The sequence below is a fragment of the Macadamia integrifolia genome, unplaced genomic scaffold, assembly GCF_013358625.1.
Source record: "Macadamia integrifolia cultivar HAES 741 unplaced genomic scaffold, SCU_Mint_v3 scaffold1346, whole genome shotgun sequence".
NCBI lineage: Eukaryota > Viridiplantae > Streptophyta > Magnoliopsida > Proteales > Proteaceae > Macadamia > Macadamia integrifolia.
The window spans coordinates 37656-58950 of record NW_024868169.1 but is presented as its reverse complement, the minus strand read 5'-3'; the positions used below and the strand labels follow the sequence as shown (position 1 = coordinate 58950).

Below are 21295 nucleotides of genomic sequence, written 5' to 3'. Positions count from 1 at the left end.
TTAGCTTTCAAAATGATACTTTTTCTTTGGCTGGGGGAGGGGGACAAAAAGAAGAATTACCCTTTTTTTATTTTTATTTTTTTTTAACATATTGATCTACATTTATTTCAGGTCAATTGTTTCTTGAATTCAGTAAAGGGTTGTCATTTCAATCAGAAATCTGTACAACATCAGCCTCGTGTAAGTATAGATAATCATTTCATTATCATGGCTTAAAATACATTTGTGTGTCATTTAAATATTTTAATCCCCTTTTGGGTTTTCTATTAAGATGGGCCAATTTCTATAAGCCCAAATATGAGAGATGTGAGGCCTAGATGATATTAGGTGTTTGTTTCTGTTTTCTTAAAGGTTTTAGATACTCTATATAATCAAGGGGGGCAAGTGTTTTCTGTCCGAGAGTGGCCCTTGTGCTCAGACATGGTGCCCCCCTCAAGAGGGGCACGGTGGTCATTGCGTGCACCTTGTATCTGGCACAAGGGCTGCTCTTAGACAGAGAACTTTGTCCCAATCAAGGGTTTAGTTGTAATGGGACTTTCCTTAGCCTGCTGTGCATGGAGAATTCCCTAATTTTGTTATTTCTTAGTTCTATAAATAAAGAGATGGGGCTACACAACTCCCCATGATTTTGATAAAACTTTCAGCTTTATGCTTGATTACTTCTTGATTTAGATTGATTCTATCTTAAGGGTGGTCCATCAAGTCAAATAATGGACTACCTGCGTTGCTAGATCTCTTCCTAGTTTTTAATCCCTATGTGATGTTATATTCATGAAAGGCGTTCAAACCCGAAACTTGCTGGTCTTTCCCTCAAAATGTTTATAAATTTCTAACATTTTCTCATTTCTATTATTAGATGTTTCTATAATTTTAATTTTACCACTTTTCTGTTCTATATTTTGACCTCTGTATAACTGTACTATATATAGGGTAAGTGTTTCTTATGGGGGAGCATGTTTCCTACATATGCATGAGTGCCAATGGAGGCGCATGAGGAAGCATCCACAAAGATGTTATTTTCCATTTCATGGGGTGCGGGGCCGGTCATTTTGCCAGTATATCTGGGCACAGGGGCCACACTCTCCCACAGAAACCTTTATGCCATATATATATACTTGTTATTGACACCCCTAAAGGTGTCAAATAATTTGTAACATTACTTTTTTGCTCTTTTAGTATAAAAAACTACATTTCCAATGAGGATAAATATTGTCATTTCACATGTAAACTCGAAAAATGTACATGACAGGTTTTGATAATAACATGATGTTAAGTCACTTTTAAATTATTTTTGTAAACCATTTTATACCCCTAACATAAAGAACTTCTGAGAATAAGACAAGGGGAAATTAAAATGTGTCAATTTTTAAATACACTTATAGAGATGTCATTTAGACAATAATATATATGGGAAAAGGTTAGAGGCATGCTGCAATCTAGCCGGTGCTGTGTGATGTAGATAAGTCACTTAATAGGCTTATATTATTGCAAATAAGCCTTGGGTTGGGTTATGTATGTGTTGGGCCTTTGATCCCATAGGTTTCCTTTGTAATGGGTCACTTTAATGGGCTTAAAATATAGGTAGAAAGTAGGAAAACGGGATTTAATTCATTGGTTTAGTTAGAGTCCTGTTTTGCGTCTATTTCCTTTGTTATTTCAGTTATTAGTCAGTTTAGGTTTCCCTATTAGTGAATGACTAATTAGTCCTACTCCATGTTGGAGTTCTAGTCCTAGAACTATTTGGAGTCCAACTCCTAATAGGTATTGTCTAGTCCTACTTGAAGACTAGTTCCTAGTTATGTTATGATTGCTATTCAGCCCTCTCTATATAGAGGAGCATATGTACTCTCAATTCGAAAATTTGAATAAACAAAGATTATAGTCAATTGCTTCTAACAGCCAAGATAGCTGCGGGTGAGATGCCTGGGCCGAGATAGCCACCCCACCCACAATTCTCTTGGTTCTTCTCTCTTCTTTACTTCAGTCTCCTATTCTTAATTGCTGTTTTTGTTTGTTGTTAACATTGAAAGATCAGACCTGCCTAGAAGTATCAGATCCAGAATCGGCTATCTGAATATTGGGGTTTTTTTGAGACCTGCGATCTCTTTTATCTCCCCTAATATGAATCTGATCAAGGAGCTACTGTTAAAGGTTGTTTAGAAGGCATTGTAGGACTACTCAGTCCTCTTCTTGAAGCTGTCCAGGCTTGACCAGTTGATGTTCCTATGTAAATCTTCAGATTCTCTCTCCTAGGTCTGAAAATCAAGAAGGTTTATAACTTCAGAACCAGCCAACAGAAGTCGACCATATTTGGGGGTTTTTGTGCCCATAGTGGGACCTTCCTTCGACCAAAGGGCCAGCTCCATCTGAGCTCTGTCCAGACAGCTGCAGATCCCTCTCTTGGACCCTGCGTAGGTCTTTTTCTCTCTCTTATTGTCGTGATTCTTTTCTCTGGTTTTGGGGTTTAATTGCTGGTTCTTTCTCTATTGTTTCACCTGGGTTTACTTCTGTTTATTGTCAGGTTATTTAGCGAGTCTTGTTTATCTTGTTTGGGGTTTATCAATTGTGGGGGTTAGTTTCTTGTAATCTACTCTTGCATTACTTTCTCTCTCTTCTCCTTTGAAATGCCCCCTCTGCCCCTCCTTGTATGATGCCCCATCCTGCATCGCCAATGGTGGTGCCCGCTAGCATGCAGCATGCAGGTGGTGTGCCTATCCCTCTCCCTATATATATATATATGTATATAAGATGGAAAAAATGCTTGGGAAACATGGCCAAGGATATATCATATGGTGCTCGTCTAAGGTGCCTTGGGTCTTTCCTAGGCGTCAAGGTGGCTATCCTTTTCCATGCTTGCTTTAGCTTTGTGACAACTATAGATGCATTTTTATCAAACTTGCAGTAAGAAAGGACTACTTGTGGAATTGGTATCTAAGTTGCTCTAAGCCTCTCAAGTCCTGTATTTATTTATAGTTCTAGAGTATAGTTGATTGGGTATACTAGTTGCTTACATTTTAAGATGAAACTGCCTACATATCTTTTTGTATAGTGCCAATTGCTGCCACGCACACACAGCTGCCCTCGGTGGCAGGCCATGGTTCACAACAATCGACTAATCATTGGGGCCAATGTGCCATTTTACGAGTTTTTCACATGCCATGTCTCTTTTGTGTATTATGTGCAGCTGTGCGCACGTGGTGGCAACTGTGCAGGCAGCCACTCATGCACAACAAGGTTTTAAATATAGGGTTTTGTCCATTTCGACCGAAATTTCTTGGAAACCATGGATTTTTTCTTGGCTTGGTGGAAACCATGGTTTCGAACCCCAAATTGTGTTTTTTTTTTTGTTGGTTTGTTTGTTTGTTTGTTTTGTATACATCCTATTTTTGATATTTCTAACCTATTCCATGAATTAGTTTCATGAAAAACACCTAAAATGTTACTTGTGGTGTTGACCCTAGTGTACACTGAGTGAATCTATATACCAACGTAAGTTTACATATTAGTTACATACTAGAAATGGAAATAAATGATTAAAAGAAAATATTTTGACATCATAAATCCGTAGATCTGTGCATTCTAACTAACACATAAAAATTAAAAGCACTCTACTATGTATACAACTACATTGTAGAAAAAAAAATGAATTTTTGGGAAAATAGGGTTTACTTTTTTGCTCCAAGTACTTTTCTTTTTGTAGATCTCCTTTGATTGTGCAAAATATGTGACTGAAATAAAAATTTAGAGAGAAATTTGCTTTTTTTTTTTTTTTGGAACTCCCAAGAGAAACAATCAAAATATCAGAAATGTTGGTCGAAATGTGCACACATTATCTTGTTTCCCACAAAACAAGTCATTTTATAGGCACTCTAGTTGATTTCTAGGAAATATCAATTGAAATGGTTGAAATATGTCGATACCACTTGCAACCAGTTGAAACCTGGGATTTTTATTAAGTACCATGTAATTTTGTCTCGGATTGGCTCGATAAGGTCGGAGTGGTCGAAACTTCGATCCATGATGCACAACAGCCGTCGATGGCACGTCATGGTGCACAAGGGACTAATCATTGGGACCAACATGCAGCTGATGGAGAAACCTTAGGGAAGGGAGGGGAAATCAGGGTAGAGAGGAGGAAAAACGGAGAATCACACTCAACACATTCATTCAATAATCAAAATCACTCTCTCTAAATCTTCATTCGATTACAACCAATATATAGGAAAATAGGAACATGAAATTAGAAACTTAACTGAAATGGAAACTAGCCTAAACTAGGAAACAACTATAAAAGGAAACCAAAGCAAGGAAGTAAATCCTACTCCTACGTTCAAGTCTGGAAAATAAAAGCATGAAATAAAATACTAAGTAAACTACTAATTTTATTTCCAACCCTTGTTGGACCAAAACCCTGGGCTGGACCAGTAAATCTTGGTTCTTGGCTTCCAAAGCCGGTCATGCTGGTCTAACCAAGAAAGGGCAGCCGTATCTGCATCAACTCTCCTCTGAAAAGAAATCGACTCCGTCGAGTTAGGGAAAGGACTGAAGAGACCGTCTGAAGGAATACGCTGAATGAGGAACGATCCCACCATCTTCTTGAGCTTAATTTGAGGGAGATCTTTGGCAAGATGAAACTTCATAGTCTTGTTGGCATGCTTGAAGGCATAGGTATTGGCATAACCACAATGCTGTACTTTCTTATCAAACAACCAAGGTCGACCAAGAAGGATATGGCACACCTTCAAAGGGAGAACATCACATTGGACTGTATCCTTAAATCCACTAATAGAATATGTGACCAAGCACTTATCTGTGATTTTGAGATTAGTGTTGTTCACCCACGCAACCTTGTAAGGATTAGGATGTGGTTCTATATTCAATCCCAGCTTACGAACAGCGTCTTCAGAGACAACATTAGTGCAACTGCCTCCATCAATGACCAAGGTTAGCAACTGATCATTGCACTTCACACGAGTCTGAAAAATACTACTGCGGCACCAATCTTCATTTTTAGTGGCCTTCTGAGTGGTCAACACATGACGAATGACATAAAAAGGATGTTGGTCCTCGTCACTGAGAGTGTCATTGACTTCACCTGTTGCACGCTTTTCTCTTAAATCAACTGTGTCAGAACCAAGTTGCTCTTCGGGAATATATGGTATAGGAGAATCCTTATCAATAAAAGCAACCAAACAGCTGGGACATTGGGCACTGATATGTCCAAATCCATGGCATGAGTAGCACCGAACTGTAAATTTTCAAGAATCAGAAGGTCTATCTGAACCACGCCGAGGGGGTGAGTATGGGTGAGTAGGCCGTGAAGATGACATTTCAGAGACATGTCGAGGTGGAGAATACAGCCGATTAGGTCGTGAAGAGGTCATAGATGTAGCACTAGCCTGTGGTTTGCTAGATGACCTCTCTTGGGTAGGAGACTGTTGCCAAACGGAACTAGTACCTCAAGAAAAAGTATCTGCAAAATTTCTTCGATTGTATGGGCGTTTCAGACTTTCCTCAACCTGATATGCTACTTGTACGACGTCTTCCATGGTAGGTAGTCAACTAGATGCAAGGGCATCACTAAGTTGATGGTGCAAACCATTGCGAAATTGGGCCACTAAGACTTCTTCATCCCACTCAAAGTCAGAACGAGTGGCCAAATAATAAAATCTAGCAACATACTCTTCAACGGTCAAATTCTCTTGTTTCAACTGTGCAAACCTGAGATGCATGCATTGCTTGTAATCTGAAGGCAAGAATCGCCGATTCATGACTTCATACATTTCAGCCCAAGTAGTGACCAAACCAATGCCTCGGGTTCGGTTCTGTTGTTGTTGCTTGATCCACCAGACTCTAGCCGTGCCTTTCAGTTTGGCCTCTGCAAATAGGATCTTTTGAACCTCAGTCAACCTGTACCATCTGAAGAATATATCTAAACTGTGAATCCAGTCAAGGTACAACTCTGGATTATTGTCTCCATAAAAATCAAGGACATCCAGTTTTGCTGCTCTTTCTGCTCCATCATCATGTCTACCAGTCCCATATGGTGGTGGAGGTGGTGTTGGTGGTGTATGATGTGGTGGTGGTGGTGGTAGTGTTATTGGCGGATCTTGTGGAGTGGTGTTGGAAGAATCCCCAGATTGAATGGGACTCTTTCCTTTATCTGCTGCCACCAAACGATCAATGAAAACTTGCACAGATTCTACCATTGTTTTTAGGGACGTGACCATGTTAGTGAGAGCATCAAATTTTGTATCAATTTCTCCTTTATAAGAATTCAGCTGCTGAACAACTTCACTATTGGCTACCATGGTGATGATTAACAAAATAGCACTCAAGAATATATGGTAGAATAGTAAATTTTTTTTTTTTTTTTTTTTTTTTTTTTTTTTTCAGGGATAGCAGAATTGGTAATATTGAAAGTTCACTTTAAATCCAAAGGAACACTCTTAAGGGTATACTTGGAAGTGACTAAAAATTAGGACAAAAAGAGATAATGGAGGAAGAGAAGGGTATTATTGGAAGTTCACAAGAGTTTAAAGAAAAAGGGAAGGATAAAATATGAGAGCGTGGGATGTGGGATTTTACCAACAAAAGGAGTCCTCCTTGGAGTCAGAACTAGACGGAGAAGAAGGCGGAAGCTCGATATCCAGCGGTGGATCGATCGAACCAGGTATGTTCCTCTCTCTCTTCTTTTTCTTCTTCTTTCTTCTCTCCTTCTGTTCTTTCTTCTTCTTCTGTACTTTCTTTTGTTTCTCTCTCTTCTCGTCTTCTGATTCTGTCTTCTCTCTCTGTTGCGTTTTTTTTTTTCTTTCTTTTTTCTTTTCTTCTTCTTCGTCTTCTGTTTCTTCTTGGTTCTTTCTTTATTTTCTTCTTCTTGCTGCTCCTTTTCTCTTTTTTTTTTTTTTTTGCTGCGGGCGGAACAGGGAGGCGTTAGAGTTAAAAGGGGCTGGATTCTCTCTGGAGAATTCGGGTTTTTTTTTTTTTTGTTAGTATCGGTGATCCGACACAGAATGGGAAGGGAAGAAGAAAGATGGGGAAGGAATAGGATCCTTCGACTCTGATACCAAGTTGATGGAGAAACCTTACGGAAGGGAGGGGAAATCAGGGTAGAGAAGGGGAAAAACGGAGAATCACACTCAACACATTCATTTAATAATCAAAATCACTCTCTCTAAATCTTTAATCGATTACAACCAATATATAGGAAAATAGGAACATGAAATTAGAAACTTAACTGAAATGGAAACTAGTCTAAACTAGGAAACTATAAAAGGAAATCAAAGCAAGGAAGTAAATCCTACTCCTACGTTCAAGTCTGGAAAATAAAAGCATGAAATAAAATACTAAGTAAACTACTAATTTTATTTCCAACCCTTGTTGGACCAAAACCCTGGGCTGGACCGGTAAATCCTGGCTCTTGGCTTCCAAAGCCGGTCATGCTGGTCCAACCAAGAAAGGGCATCCGTGTCTGCATCACAAGCACGTTAGCAGCATGCCTATCCCTTTCCATATATATATATATATTATGTTTTTTAGATGAATAAATGATAAATTAACAAGAGAACCAAAGGGAACAAAAGCAAGGAGAAGAAGGGGGGGAGAGCAGAGCTACACAACCAAAGCTACATAGAGAAAAAGGGGGGGAATGGCAAGGATAGCCAACAACTACGAGGAGGCGAGCAAAATGAAAGAGGGTAGACCCCAGGAGAATATAATAAGCTTGCTCCTTGGGGAATCTCTTATAGGGTGATGGGGAAGCAAAGAAAGCTTGGAACTGACATTGAAGATGGAATTCCAAATCATATTGAAGGATCTAGAATTGGTAGTCCATCTTCTAAGGTTCTACTCCATCCAAATGTGATAGATGGTGGGCCCCAAGGATTAAAGTATCGGTATCGGTAGCCATATCGGTCGGCCAAAATGAAGATACTTATCGGCGGGTATCGTATCGTATCGGAGATACACTAAGATACGCTAAAGATATACATAAATGGATAGGAAACATTTTTTTAAACACTTTTGCATAAAGAATTTGTTAAAAAAATCTATTGATAACATGTATTATGCATAAACACTAAATTGAGGGTATCGAACTAAGAATTCAAGGTTTGTAATTGTCCCATAAATGTAAAATCCTTGTTCCCAACCTTGATTTCCACTTTTGTTAAAGAGAAATATGGCTGACAGCAACTTTGGAACAAAAACCCCTCAAAAAATCGTGTTTTTCTGAAAAATTACTCATTTTGGCCATTATATGACCGTAGCGCACTATATCGGTACATACCTATACTCATCGATACATACCGATACGTACCGATACTCACCTATACGTGTTGATATATATTGATACGTACTGATCGATACTCACCGATATGTATCGATACATACTGAAACGTACATTTCACCTCAATTTTATATTTTTCATAGAATCGTATCGAGGCATATCGTATCGTATCGATGTGTATCAGTGGTGTATTGATGCATATCGGTTTGTATTGTAGGATATATATCGATACAAAAGGATTTTAAAAATTTCATGTATCGTATCGGTATCGGAGATACTTTAAACTATGCGCAAAAAGCGAGTTTCCCCACTGTGTCACAATTATTACTATCCGCAATAGATTGCTATGAATATACAAAATCCAAGCTTAGATTTAAGATTTGATGGCACAATCACAAAATCTTGAGTGTTTTCCCAAGTTTCCCACTTCGCAGAGTTGAAATAGGGGGAGAGGGTTAAAATTTCGAACTAGGGTGCTTGCTTCCCATTTTAGAAGGAACTTTTATAAGGGCTGGTTGAACCGAAAAAGTCGAACCCATCGGTTTAGTTCGAAATTTCCCACATTTCGGATGAAATATGAGAAATTTGGTCGAAACTAGTGATCTTTTAAAGTACATGGGCATATAGTCTTGGTATCCTGGATACCATGGAAATGGTCGAAATTTCGATGGTATCGGTCGAAATGTAGAACCATGGTCCAAACTGGACAGTGTCTGTAACACACTGCACAAGCACAAAAAGGAAAATCTATGGGCGGTTGAGGTGAAAGTTGTGGGGTGTCCTTTTCTTTTCTTTACTTTTTTCCTCTTTTGGTGGGGAGATGTCAGTAGCTCCCAGCCTCTCTTGTGGGTTCTCTAGTTCCTAAGGCGTTGCGAAGGTCATTTTAAACAAAGTTAGGTGGTAATTGAGTTCACACGTGGATGAACTGGTGAAATGGAACTGGAATTTTCAGAAAAAAAACTGTGAAGAGGTGAATGACCTTTCTCTTTTTTTTTTTTTTGGTGGGACAGGTGGGGTTGGGGGGAGGGGAGGGGAGGGGAGGATCATTGTCACCGTTCCCTCATCTGATGGTAGATTTTCTTGTTTTCCCTCTCTAGCTGAATGATAACATTGGCTTGGCGGAGTTGGTTCTCCTTTTTACCCCGTTCAACATGCGGCATGTTTTTTATAGTGCTGCTACGAACAGAAAATCTTTAATGGCAAATGACTTCAAGGTTATTTGTAATCCCTTTGAAGAACATCTAATCAAGCTTGTCATTCTTCAGGATAAAGTCTTATTATATGTTATCAAATTTTGAGTTTATTGATGCAATGTTACTGTTGATGTTACTATTTAGTTGGGATAAGACTATGTTGTTGATGCAATGTTACTGTTTCTTACAGATCCACAGAGGGCCATCTGTGCAGTAACTGGATTGCCTGCCAAGTAAGACATCTTTGCAATCGAACAAAAAATTGACATCTTTGTCATCTTGTTCCATTTATACTTCTATTTCACCTCACATGAGAATATATTGTTTTTGTTTGCCTTGACAATCGTTGGGGACTTGATACTTCATGAACAGTTGGTCAAGTGTCTGATTTGCTAGTTGTATTCGTGCTTTCTTTGTTAAATTTTCTTAGTAATATATAAGTGGACAGAAGATGATATTAATTTTTTAATTCTAGGTTCATGTATAACACCTTTTGATGAAATTTTGTTTTCGAAGCTTGTGGTTTGTTACTGTTGAACACTTTATCATGATGCAAACAATGATGGCAAATGAAGCAATTTTCACGTGTTAGTAAATAAAACCAATCCAACTTGTTTCCAGATTTTTTAGAAAATCAAAGAGATTGTGTTATGATATAAAATGTTAAAATCCTTGTTAATTTTCAGATTGATTTAACATTGAAATTTTGTGTATTCTGTTGAAACTCCCAGGTTATATATCAGTTTGCAAGAAGGGAATTGATGAAAGATTGAAAGTTTGTAAACCAATATTGAGTTACCATGGACAAATATTAAGCACAGTAGCATGAATAAGTGCAAAATACAATACATGATATCGTGTAACACCTATAGCTCCATTCCAGCTCTGTGCCATTTGTCCATTGATTGTAACAACCTTCTGCTTGGATGGGTTAAGGGAAAGAAGAAAATTGAGAAAATTATAATTTTTCTTGTAATGAATTGTATGGATATAAGAATTGATTTTTGTATCCCTGCCAAGCTTCCATGAAAAGTTAAAACACTTTTGACCATGTTTTCCTTGGATGATGGAATCAGTTAAGATGGAGGACATTTCTTTATTTATGAAACTGTTGTTGAATTATTTGTGGTTGCTACAGGTACCGTGATCCTAAGACAGGATTACCTTATGCAACAAGAGAAGCGTTCAAAATTATTAGGGAACGGTAAACCTTCTTCATTGATTTCCTAGGAGATGCATCGTCTTTTCTTTTGGGTCTTAACTATTTCAGTAATTAACAGTTCTGTTTTCTATTGGATTCAATTATCGTTCTGATCTGTTACCTTGTTCATCAACATTCCATCGGTGGTAGATTTATATCATTCCTTCTCTTAATGGAGTCAAGTGATTTTCCACTTCTAATATTTTACCTAAGCAGTTATTATTAGTTTCAGATCACTGAAACAACTGTATGCCAATGACTGCTGCATTCTAAAGGAAAATATCAAAATCTCCAAATTTCTCCAAACCCATGTGCAGAGAATGGAACATTAGATGACAGGAAAAACTGTAACTTATCAAACACTATTTTGAAGATTCAAGCGGATAGTCTTACTATCCAGGCTGACTGCAGGAGGATGAAAATCCTGGAACTATTCTCTTGATTGTTGAAGCATCTGAAGGTTCTTTCTAAACATTGGGTGGTGTGGAGGAAGGAGTAACAGGTGGGAAAATTTGATGACGATATAATGGGGTTGGAGAATCTGATAAAAAGGATGGATTCCTATGTAGTCCTTAACCTTGATGTTATTTAAGCTGCTGACAGGCCCAGGTAAAACAATGTAAGATTGTAAAACTTGAGGCTGCCAATTGGGTTTCAGACTCAGCAGAATATTTCCAGCACACTGATTTTTTCAGGTTAACAGTCAAATTACCGAATCAGTGATCTGATTTAGAGTAATTGGTCACAGATTTAATAGGACCTCTGATTCTGAAATCAGATATATACTTTGGGGTTTAGATCCGAGTCCAATGAGTATTAAAGCAGAAAATATGAATCAGCTGACAAATTAACGGAACGGAAACTGATGACAAAGATTTGTGAAAGATTTCTTCAGGAACAGATCTCAGATTAATGCAGGATATCAGATCTGTAATGAAGGATCTCTGTTAACAGAATATAAACTTTAATCTAATAACCTGTTGATGATAATCATATGCAGAAATATGTTCTTCAGAACTTGCAGCTAAGGGTCTGATCTGGACGCAGAAAATATCCCACAGGTTGCTGAAGAAAAGAGTGACGGAAGATAAGAAGAGGAAGAGAAACCAGGAGTTCAATGGGAGGGTTAGAAGAAAGAAGAGAAAAACCTGCTAGCAAGGTGCTGCAGGGTTAAGGAACAGAAAAAGGTGATCACAGGGAGTGAGGAAAAAAAAAAGAAACCATGGGGGGAAGATTTTCTTGTACCACCCCTAAAAATCTCAATAATTTCATGTAACCCCCAAAAATGAAAATAAGAGCTCGTATATCCCTCACTTTCATTAGAAAATTTCTAATAAACTCATTCTGTTAGAATTAAATCGTTAAGTGATGATGTGAGCAGTCTCATATTATCTAAATGGCCAAACTACCCTTATGGGTATGTAAACTTACCCTTGTACCTCTTGACCTTAATCAGTAAGTAGTGGGTGAAGCGATTCCCCTTTCACCCATCTTCCATCTTCCATCTTCCATCTTGGCAAGGACCGCAGCACCGTCGTTGAGTTCCACTGGTGGAGAAGAAGGTTTTGTGCCATGGGCATTGGCATTGAAGGAAAATTCAGATCGATTGCAATGGCTCGGATATGATCCTGAATTCTGGCTATGGTTTTTCGTTCCAAGTTGCACCGAAAGAATACCATCCTGAATTCTTGCTAATCCATACTGGGTTTCGAGGGTTTAAGCCAATTCGGATCGATTCCCACCTGATTCAGATCTGTAGGTCGTCTCATAACCTGGAATAAAACAAAATCGGCTACATGGATTGAATTGGCCAAAATTGACCTACAGATCTGAAAACTCACCGATTCTAGGGTTTTTTTTTTCTTTGGCAAGAAATTGACCACTAATCCGATTTTTTAAACTGTGGTTTTTATCCCTTCTGCGATATTGGAACTCTAGCCTTTGAGTGCTACGTTTCAATGGCGGTTCTCCATCTTCAAATCCATTCTCCTTTCTCTTCCTACTCTCGCCTTTCTCCATTCAGAAAGTCCAGGGAAAATTCCTGCGCTTTCACCATATCGACCTTGTTCTATTCACCTCGTTTTCCTTCCTCTCCACTTCTAGGTTTCAATCGGAACCATCGTCCTCTGATGACGAACACAACTCTCCATGTCGATTCTCCCTCGACTTCTGACAGAAGCAGCGAGGGAGAGTCTCCGGAGGTTTTGCTCCAGGTCAAGGATCTCACTGCAGTTATTGCTGAATCGAGAAAACAGATTCTCAATGGCGTCAACCTTGTCATCCACCAAGGAGAGATAATCTCCTATATCTGTAACTGATTGAAGTAAAAATCATCAGGTTGTTGAAGAAATCGGAGCTGCCACTGTTTCTGACCATACTGATGGTGGGAGTATGCAAGGGTTTCGAATGATAGAAGTGAGCTCATCAAGAGATTAAGTAGAAGGGTAAAAAGTTATTCTACCTTTTCAGTTAACGGTGTTAAAAATTAGGGTTGCGGTGATATTATTTTCATTTTTGGGGGTTACATGAAATTATTGAGATTTTTAGGGGTGGTACAAGAATATTTCCCTAAAATCTTTAAATAAAAAAGAAGCTAGAATTCTAATTAAATATAAATTTCCTAACTGTAATAACCATTATAAATAAATAAGACTCTTAGAAGAATGACTCCTGATGATGCAGTTGCTTTGTTTTAATTAGGGGTTATTTTTGTAATTTTTTTTTTGTTTAGTTTGGAGTTTCATTTTTCTGTTTTTGGATTATGATAGAGTTGTTTTTCAATTTCCTAGTATAAATTGGTTTGTTAGCAACTTATATTTGTGACCATCCATCAAGATTGAGATCGAATTTGAATGAATTAATTTTTTCCAAGTTTTCTGTGCTGCTGAGATGTACTGTTGTGCTGGTATTGATCACGATATTCTCATATTTCATTCCCCTTGCTCGATTCAGGCTCTGTATAGAATTAATTCAAATTCCTTAGCAGTAAATTTGTTGGGCCTGAAACATCGGGGGATTAGATAGCTATCGTAGGGAAACCTGTTCCATTTACCCTAATCCTGACCTCAGTTCCTGTTTAAGCAACTCCGTGTTAGTTTTCAAGTTGCTGAACCCAGCGAAAGCTTTTAGTATTGATCGGACTTTAGTTTGGCAACCTCTGCCTGAAAATTGAGGTTGATTGATACTCTTTTGGTTGATTTTTTCCTTAGAAACCAGCAGATGGTTACCACTGGTTGCAGTCCTATCATGGATTGAAGAATGAACTTCTAAAATTACAGCTAAGACCATATCTTTTAAATATTACTTAAGGCCCCGCTTTTTGAACTTTTAGTTATGTTTTATACTTCAATTTAGTTACCAAAAACCCCCTCTTTCCAAATTCTATTTACTGTTGGATTCTTTCACTTTATTTACATATAAGGTGCTGAGTTATTCCATAGATTATGGATTGCCACTATTGCTGTTATCTGAGTAGTTTATCATGTGTGGGCCCATAGTGACCCATAATCAGGGTTATTGAATCTGTATCGCTATGTGTAGCAGAGATAATGGTAAGAAATGGTCGAACCCACAGAGAACTAAAAGGCTAAATTCACTAAGATTGGGGTGAATGCTGTTTTGAAAAACAAATTCATAAAATTCAGAATTCAAATTAAAACCAAGCTAATTAACTAAGATGTGAATTAATGAGAAGAATTTATCCTTAGGGCCCGTTTGGTATCGTTTCTGTTCCAAAAATGCCGTTTCGTGTCAAAAACGAAAATTTCAGTTTGTGTCAAAACGCAGTTTTTAAACGAAAAAAATGATATTTCAAAATTTCAGATTTTTATCGGGATTTTTTTTTTTTTTTTTTTTTTTTTTTTTTTTTTTTTTTTGTAAAATGGAACGAAACTGGGAAGATGGAACTCCAAAATGGAGTTCCGTCCAATCTCGTTTTTTCAGTTTTTTTTTTTCACTTTTTGTTCCAAAAAAACAGAAACGGACCATAAGTGCACCAAACAGAAGATTCCGTTTTTTCGTTCCAATAGAACAAAAAAACTCCAGAAACGTTTTTTAGAACGATACCAAACGGAGCCTTAGGTTTTGAATCTGTTTTGGTATTATTACCTAATCTCTGGCTCATACTTCGGTTCATTGAAACTACAAGTTCCAATGCAACCACAAAAATATAATCTCATGTTACCCTAAGTATAACCCATGCTGTCAAGCACTTTCGTCTATCACTTCGGCTTAGCACATTTAGTTGATTGGTTAAAGGCTATCATTAGTGTTTGTCAAAAATCACATAAAATACCATTGTTTGAATAGAATAAGTGAATCACAAAGATAAATATTCCAAACTAATTTAACTATTAGAAATCATCCACAAGGGAAGGGGTCTTTAACATCAAACAATCAAATATGAATTACAACCAGATATCAAATAATGATAAATCAAAACTTCATCTAAACCTAAGGATAGAAAAGGGACTTAGCCGCTCATGGTGCGAATGAACAAAAGGCAGCAACGATGGTGTTCTTCCATGGAGACACGAACACAAGAGAAGGGGTCAGTGCCGATGTGGCATGATGCGATGGTGGTGATGTAACCTTGGTGCGATGGCAATGATCTCTGTGCAATGCTGTCCAAAAAATCTGTTCAGAAGAAGGTGTGATCCAAGAAGGGAGAACTGTGAAAAAGGGAGAAAAAACAGAGCAAGGGATAATGTGTGAGTGTGAGGGATGTGTGAGAGGTCGATATGGGAAGGGCAGCGTATGTCTTAGAGAACTAGAGTGAGAGAGTAGATAGAGAGACCGAGAGTGATTAGGAAAGAAAGAGAAGTGCATGAGTAGAGAAGGGGCGTGTCAGAAAAAGGAGAGAGAGAGATTGCGTATGAGATGGGCATAGTTGTCAAGGCGTCCAAGCGGTTTGCCTGGGTCTTAGGCGACAGTCGCCTTGTATTTTGGCACTTATTTATGCCAAATATCATTTAAGTAAATGTTTTTTTTACTTAAGATATTATTCATAAATAAGTAATACCCCCTCTATTTGAATCCAATAAAAATAGTTTGAAAATCAAATTCCAAAAGGGTAAAAAGTCAACCCCCCAATCCAAGAACAAGAGCTGGATTTTGGTTATAAGGGCGATTTTCAACTTTTAAATATTGGGGTTTTTCTCAATTGTGAAAATTTTATAAATCCTATCATGTTAAAATATTGCTAAAACCAAAAGTCCGGTAAAATAATCTTTTGTTTTGATATCCATAAAATTATTTTCATTCAGACAATTTTAACAGCATTCGCGCACTTTAAAATAAGTTTTACCAGAGCATAACTTTGTCATTACAACTCAGATTTAAGTACTCTTAGACTTGTTGAAAGTTGGTTTTATGTTATACCAAATACAAAAAGTCTAATGTAAAAATAAAATCATTTGACCAATCAAACTTATTATAGAACAAGTGCATTTCTCTAAATGTTGATTTTTTATAACTTAATGTGGATTAATGTTGATTTTTTATGATATAAGGCATATATAGATTACTAAAATATGTTAAAAAATAGGGACAATAAAATATAAACTTGGTCGCCTTGTCCACCTTAAGGCGGGCGCCTTCTTGCCTAAGTGCTTAGACAGTCCTCCACCGCCTTGGTTCGCCTTAGCACCGTGACAACTATGGAGATGGGAGAGATAAGAGAAAGGGATTCTGTAGGAGAGAGAGAAAGTGAGGGCATGAGGGAGAGATTTTAGGGAGAGGGATTTTGAGACGAAGATAGAGAGAAAGTAGAAGTGGAGTTGTGAGTAAGAGAGGAATCGTAGAAGAGAGATATGGGAGGGAGAGATAAAATAGGAGAGAAGAGAGAGAGGAAGAGATAATGTAGGAAAAAAAGAACAGAAAGAAAGAAGAGGGAGGTGTGTGTGAGTGAGAGATGATACAGAAGGATTGGGACATGAGTGAGAGAAAAGAGGGGGAGAAAAACAAGGGGAGAGAGAGAACATGAGAAAGAGTTTTTCTATTTTTTTTCCCCTTTCCTTCTTTCTTGCTTTCTTTCTCTTAACCCAATCTTCTATTTTATCTGGAAAAACCGATTCTACCCTTAGAATCCTCCAATCATAGAAAATCACATTATGTAGCCAAATTAATCATGATCATCAAATTAAAATTAACAATTAAATAATAATTTCATGTATAATTATGACCCGATCAACATATTTGAGGTGATTTGGGAGATGCCTCGATCAATGAAAAGCTCCAGGAAAGCTGTTTGAGGTGGTATGGTCATGTTCAATGGAGGTACAAGGATGCCTCAATAAGGAGGAGTGATATTATTCCGATTGAAGAGTCTAAACGAACTAGGGGTAGGCCTAAATTGACCATAGGAGAAGTTGTGAGGAATGACATGCACAGTCTGGGTCTTGTACCAAATTTGGCCTCAGATAGAGCCTAGTGGAGAGCAAGGATCCATGTAGTTGATCCCATTTAACTAAGAGTCTCCTGACTTGCTGGGCTGTGCCTCATTCTTTTTTTTGCTTTCATCTTTCATCTTACATTTGCCATCTTTCATATGTCATCTTTCATTGTCATTGCTCATTCTTCATTCTTCATTCTTCATTCTTCATTTTTCATTTTTCGTTTCTCTACTTATTTTCCATCCCTCTTTTCTCATCTTTACATCCCCCTTTTAGACCTCAGTTTTCCCTACGTTGTTTTGTTTGGATCCATGTAGCTAACCCCATTAAGTTGGGATAAGCCTTAGTTTGTTGTTGTATTGAATCCGTGATCGTATCGCCCTAACTAAACTTGCATCCAGAACTGGGCCCCACTTTTAAAAGATAGCTATAAAGACAGCTCTCAAAAGATAAGAAAGACCAGAATTTGCAATAAACCCGCTGAACTTTTAAGAATTACAACTAGTCATTAAAAAATAATTACAATAAACCCCAACCTGGAAGTTATTTTGTAAATTACCCCTGATGGGTCTTGGGCTTGGGAAATGGACTGGAATATTTTGGATTTGGTTTCCAAATCCTGTCATGCCATTCTAACCAGTCCAAGGCTACTGTTTCAACTCCACTACCCTTGTATACCAGGAGCAGAGAAGGCATACGGAGTCAGACATAAGTTTGAATTGTTCCTCAAAACGCTTTGCAAGGCCAGAGAAAAGAGATAGGTTAGCCAAAGTGGATTGCTTAGAAGACCCAGTTCCGTGGTGCTTAAGCTGAAAGTTTTTGAATTGGAGGCAAGTCAAGAGATGTTTCCAGTGGCTGTGAACAATGGTGTAAATGGTTGGGATGCTGTTGATTTAATTTATTCTCATTCATCAGAAATTCAATCTGGAAATCGTGGTGGGGCTGGGAGAATGGTGGTCAATGCATAGGCAATGGGAGGGCCACTTGAGGGGTCATCTCTGGGTAATCCATCTCAATTGCCTCAGCCTTTTACTTCTTTCTCTTGCTGTATTCTTCTTTTTGCTTTTGCTTTAATTGGGGTCATTCCTTTTCGTTGTGTAGTCTCCTTGGGAATTAGTGATAAGGAATGAGAAACTGCTCACGATTCTTACTCCGTATCCTACTTATAGGCTACCCATCCCAAATATGAATTTTAACTTGACTCAACGAAGAAAATCCTAAAACAACTAAATAATTGACTCCTATTACAAGATAGCAACTCCCACGAGTGTTTTAACCTTTAAACAATAAAACTACTAATTACAGAATTGAGCTTAAAATAGACCTGAATCTAAGTGGAACACCTGAAATTAAATCCTAAAAGGTTAACATCTTATTGGCAAATTGGTCATTACCTTCCCAGTATAACATGAAATTGCAAGATCTGGGTCTCTTTAGATAGATAACATGGCAACTTTTCTAATTGGCGCCAGTTTCATGAATAAACAGTTTTCACCATCCCAAATGAAGTCCTCAGAAAAGTGATGGAAGTAGACCTAATTTCCTGTAATGCAATCCTCAGAAAAGTGATGGAAGTAGACCTAATTTCCTGTAATGCAATCTTCCCAGTTTCCGAAATTGAATCCATTGTCTATGAAGCAAATCCAGATCAGTTGATTGGGCTTTGAATAACCTGCATTATAATATGTCTAATGTTCCTCGACTCTTGTAACAGTTGGCGGAACATTTTACTGTTTTCTGATACTAGCCTCCTACATTTGATTAAGACATACAATTCCTGTCCCTCAAAGATATCCATCATTTGTTGAAAATTTTGTTGCAGCAGGAAGCTTTGGTGTTGTGTTTGACCAATACCCTGCATTTATTACGTGAAAGGCTGTTTATGGTGTGTTATTTGATTATGGTATCCGCGGGTTTCTTTGGCTTAGTTTAGGGTATGAGAGGTCTAGATTTTAAAAAGAAGAGGAGAATAAAAGAGGGAAATATTTTTGGTAAAGGAATAAAAGCGGGAAATTGATGGAAGGAAATGAGCTTTTGTATTTTTCCTTAGAACACAACGGTGGAACAGAATCGTGTAACTGACACTTAGTAGTTGGGGAGGATTGTCCAATTTTGCTGATATCATATTTAAGGATGTCTCTGGTGACGGTGACAGTAACTTCTTGATGAAGATCAAGCTTCCTGATGTTATGGAACGGAAAGAGGGGTTTTTGGGGGGGGGTGGGGGGAATATCAATCTGATCCAAACAAAGAACTAAAAATAGAGGAAAGAATCATTTTCTGTTTCTCTTTTTTGTTGCCATAGTCCTATACCCTCCCCCCATATTAAATCCCTTTTCAATATAGAGTTTCACATCCCTTTTTTCTGATTATTTACTTCTATCATTGCAAACTCACATGGGTTTTGTAAGGCATTGAAACAAGTGCCTTTGCAAGGATCTTTTGATTGAATACATTACCCTAAAGGATCTGGCCTTGAAACAATTTTAACTTATCTCAATTCATGCTGGAACGATAGTTATAGAAAAGATAAGCTTTCATTCTTATTACAATTATTAAGCTTGGACAGTTGGGTTTAGAAGAGCTGTTTCATATGAAAGATAAAATTAGGCCTCAACATTGTGAAACTGCATTGTGGATGTTCATATGTTTGTTTTCTCAGCATGGCAGGAATATAAAAATAAGGCTAGTTTGGATACTTCACTCACATTTTTTCTGCCTTTTGCATGCTCAAATCTCAATTATTATGACTTCTATTTTACCTCCAATTACTGTATTTCTGCAGTTATTCCGAGGAGAATGATAGAGTAAAAGGAGAAATGGACATGGGAGATCTATTTGATTCAATTTCTGGGCAGGGGTTTTCGGGTCGGCGGAAGAGATCAGTAATAGAAAATAAAAATGAAGCAGCACATACGAGATACTGGGCTCGCTTCCGCAGTATTCCGGCTCTCGAAAGCGAAGTTCTGGATTAGATGTTTTCAAGGAGCTGTTAATGAATTTGAAGCATGCAGTTTTATCTTGAGACTTGAAACATTATATGACAAACATGCTGATCTTCAGTTTCCACCTTTATACCGTGACGGTATACTGCTGCGAAATATATTATGTTGGTAGATATATCAAGTGTGGGAGCATGGACACATGTCGGCGTTTGACAGTGATCCTACAAGAAAATAAAAATTATGTCTGGCCTCGCTGCATTCATTGAAACTCTCTTTAGGTTGGGTTTATGGTTTATGATAAAACCTTTATTTATTTATTTATTTTTATTTTTTTAAACCTTTATTTTACTCACCACATCCCACTTCATGAAGATAATCACATATTGTACACGCCATGTTAGGTGAGTCTTTGTTTTTTAATAAACATGTTAGGTGAGCATATTTTAAAGTTTGCTTCGTAGAATTCCTAACAGCATAGAATGTCCTAGAATATTAAGGTTACCCAGATTTTCCACTCAATTACCAATATGATAGAAGGTCAAATTTTTTTTTTTTTTTTATAGGTAAGCCGTAGTAAGAGTTGAACTCTTGACCTCTGCATTGTAAGAAGTTGATCGAGCTGACCCCATTGGGTTTAAAAATCAGATTTTTTTTTTTTAATTTTTTTTTGTTTTTTATTTTTCTTCTTCCCTCTGTAGGTAGGCTCCAACGAGGGTAGAACTCATGACCTATTGTGAGGTGTTGGTCTTTTCCTCTCTAATTCCTTATTTATTTGTACTCATAATGGGTGATCTAGTCAGGCACTTACAAGATTTGGTTTCATGGCGTATGCTATTTGTAAATGATATAGTAATGTTGTTCTACTAGATGAAATTGTGGAAGTGATTAATATTAAACTAGAGCTATGGAGATCAAGCTTGGAATTAAGAGATTTTATAATACGTAGAACGGAGAGTTACCCTAGAGTGATTGTTTTAATCCATTTTAACAAAGAGGTTGATATAAAGGATGATGTTGCTAACATAATCAAAGTGGGATGGATGAAATGGAGAGGTGCGTTAGGGGTGTTATGTGATAAAAGAATGTTTGTTAAATTTAATGAGAAAATTTTATAGGATAATTATACGACCAACTGTATATGATATATGAAGCGAAGTATTGGGCAGTCGAGAAGAGTGATTTGACTAAACTAAGTGTAATGGAGATAAAGATGCCGAGAAGACTGTTCGACAAAGGTAAGAGAGAGAAAGTAAGAAATGATTATATTAAACATCCCT

General features: G+C 37.5%; 1 protein-coding gene across 2 annotated transcripts in view; it reads left to right on the top strand.

The window, feature by feature from the left end:
* Positions 1-20366, top strand: part of LOC122063512 (SWR1 complex subunit 2) — a 47010-nt gene extending 26644 nt beyond the window's left edge. Inside the window, exons 8-11 of one of the 2 annotated variants that reach the window (XM_042627207.1) lie at positions 112-180; positions 9671-9713; positions 10619-10684; positions 19859-20366. In XM_042627207.1, the coding sequence (XP_042483141.1) occupies positions 112-180; positions 9671-9713; positions 10619-10684; positions 19859-20048 (368 nt within the window). In that variant the 3' untranslated portion in view covers positions 20049-20366. Of the gene's footprint in view, positions 1-111; positions 181-9670; positions 9714-10618; positions 10685-17754; positions 18678-19858 lie in introns of those variants that run through there. The other variant, XM_042627208.1, reaches the window with a different exon arrangement.
* The last annotated feature ends 929 nt before the right edge of the window (positions 20367-21295 follow it).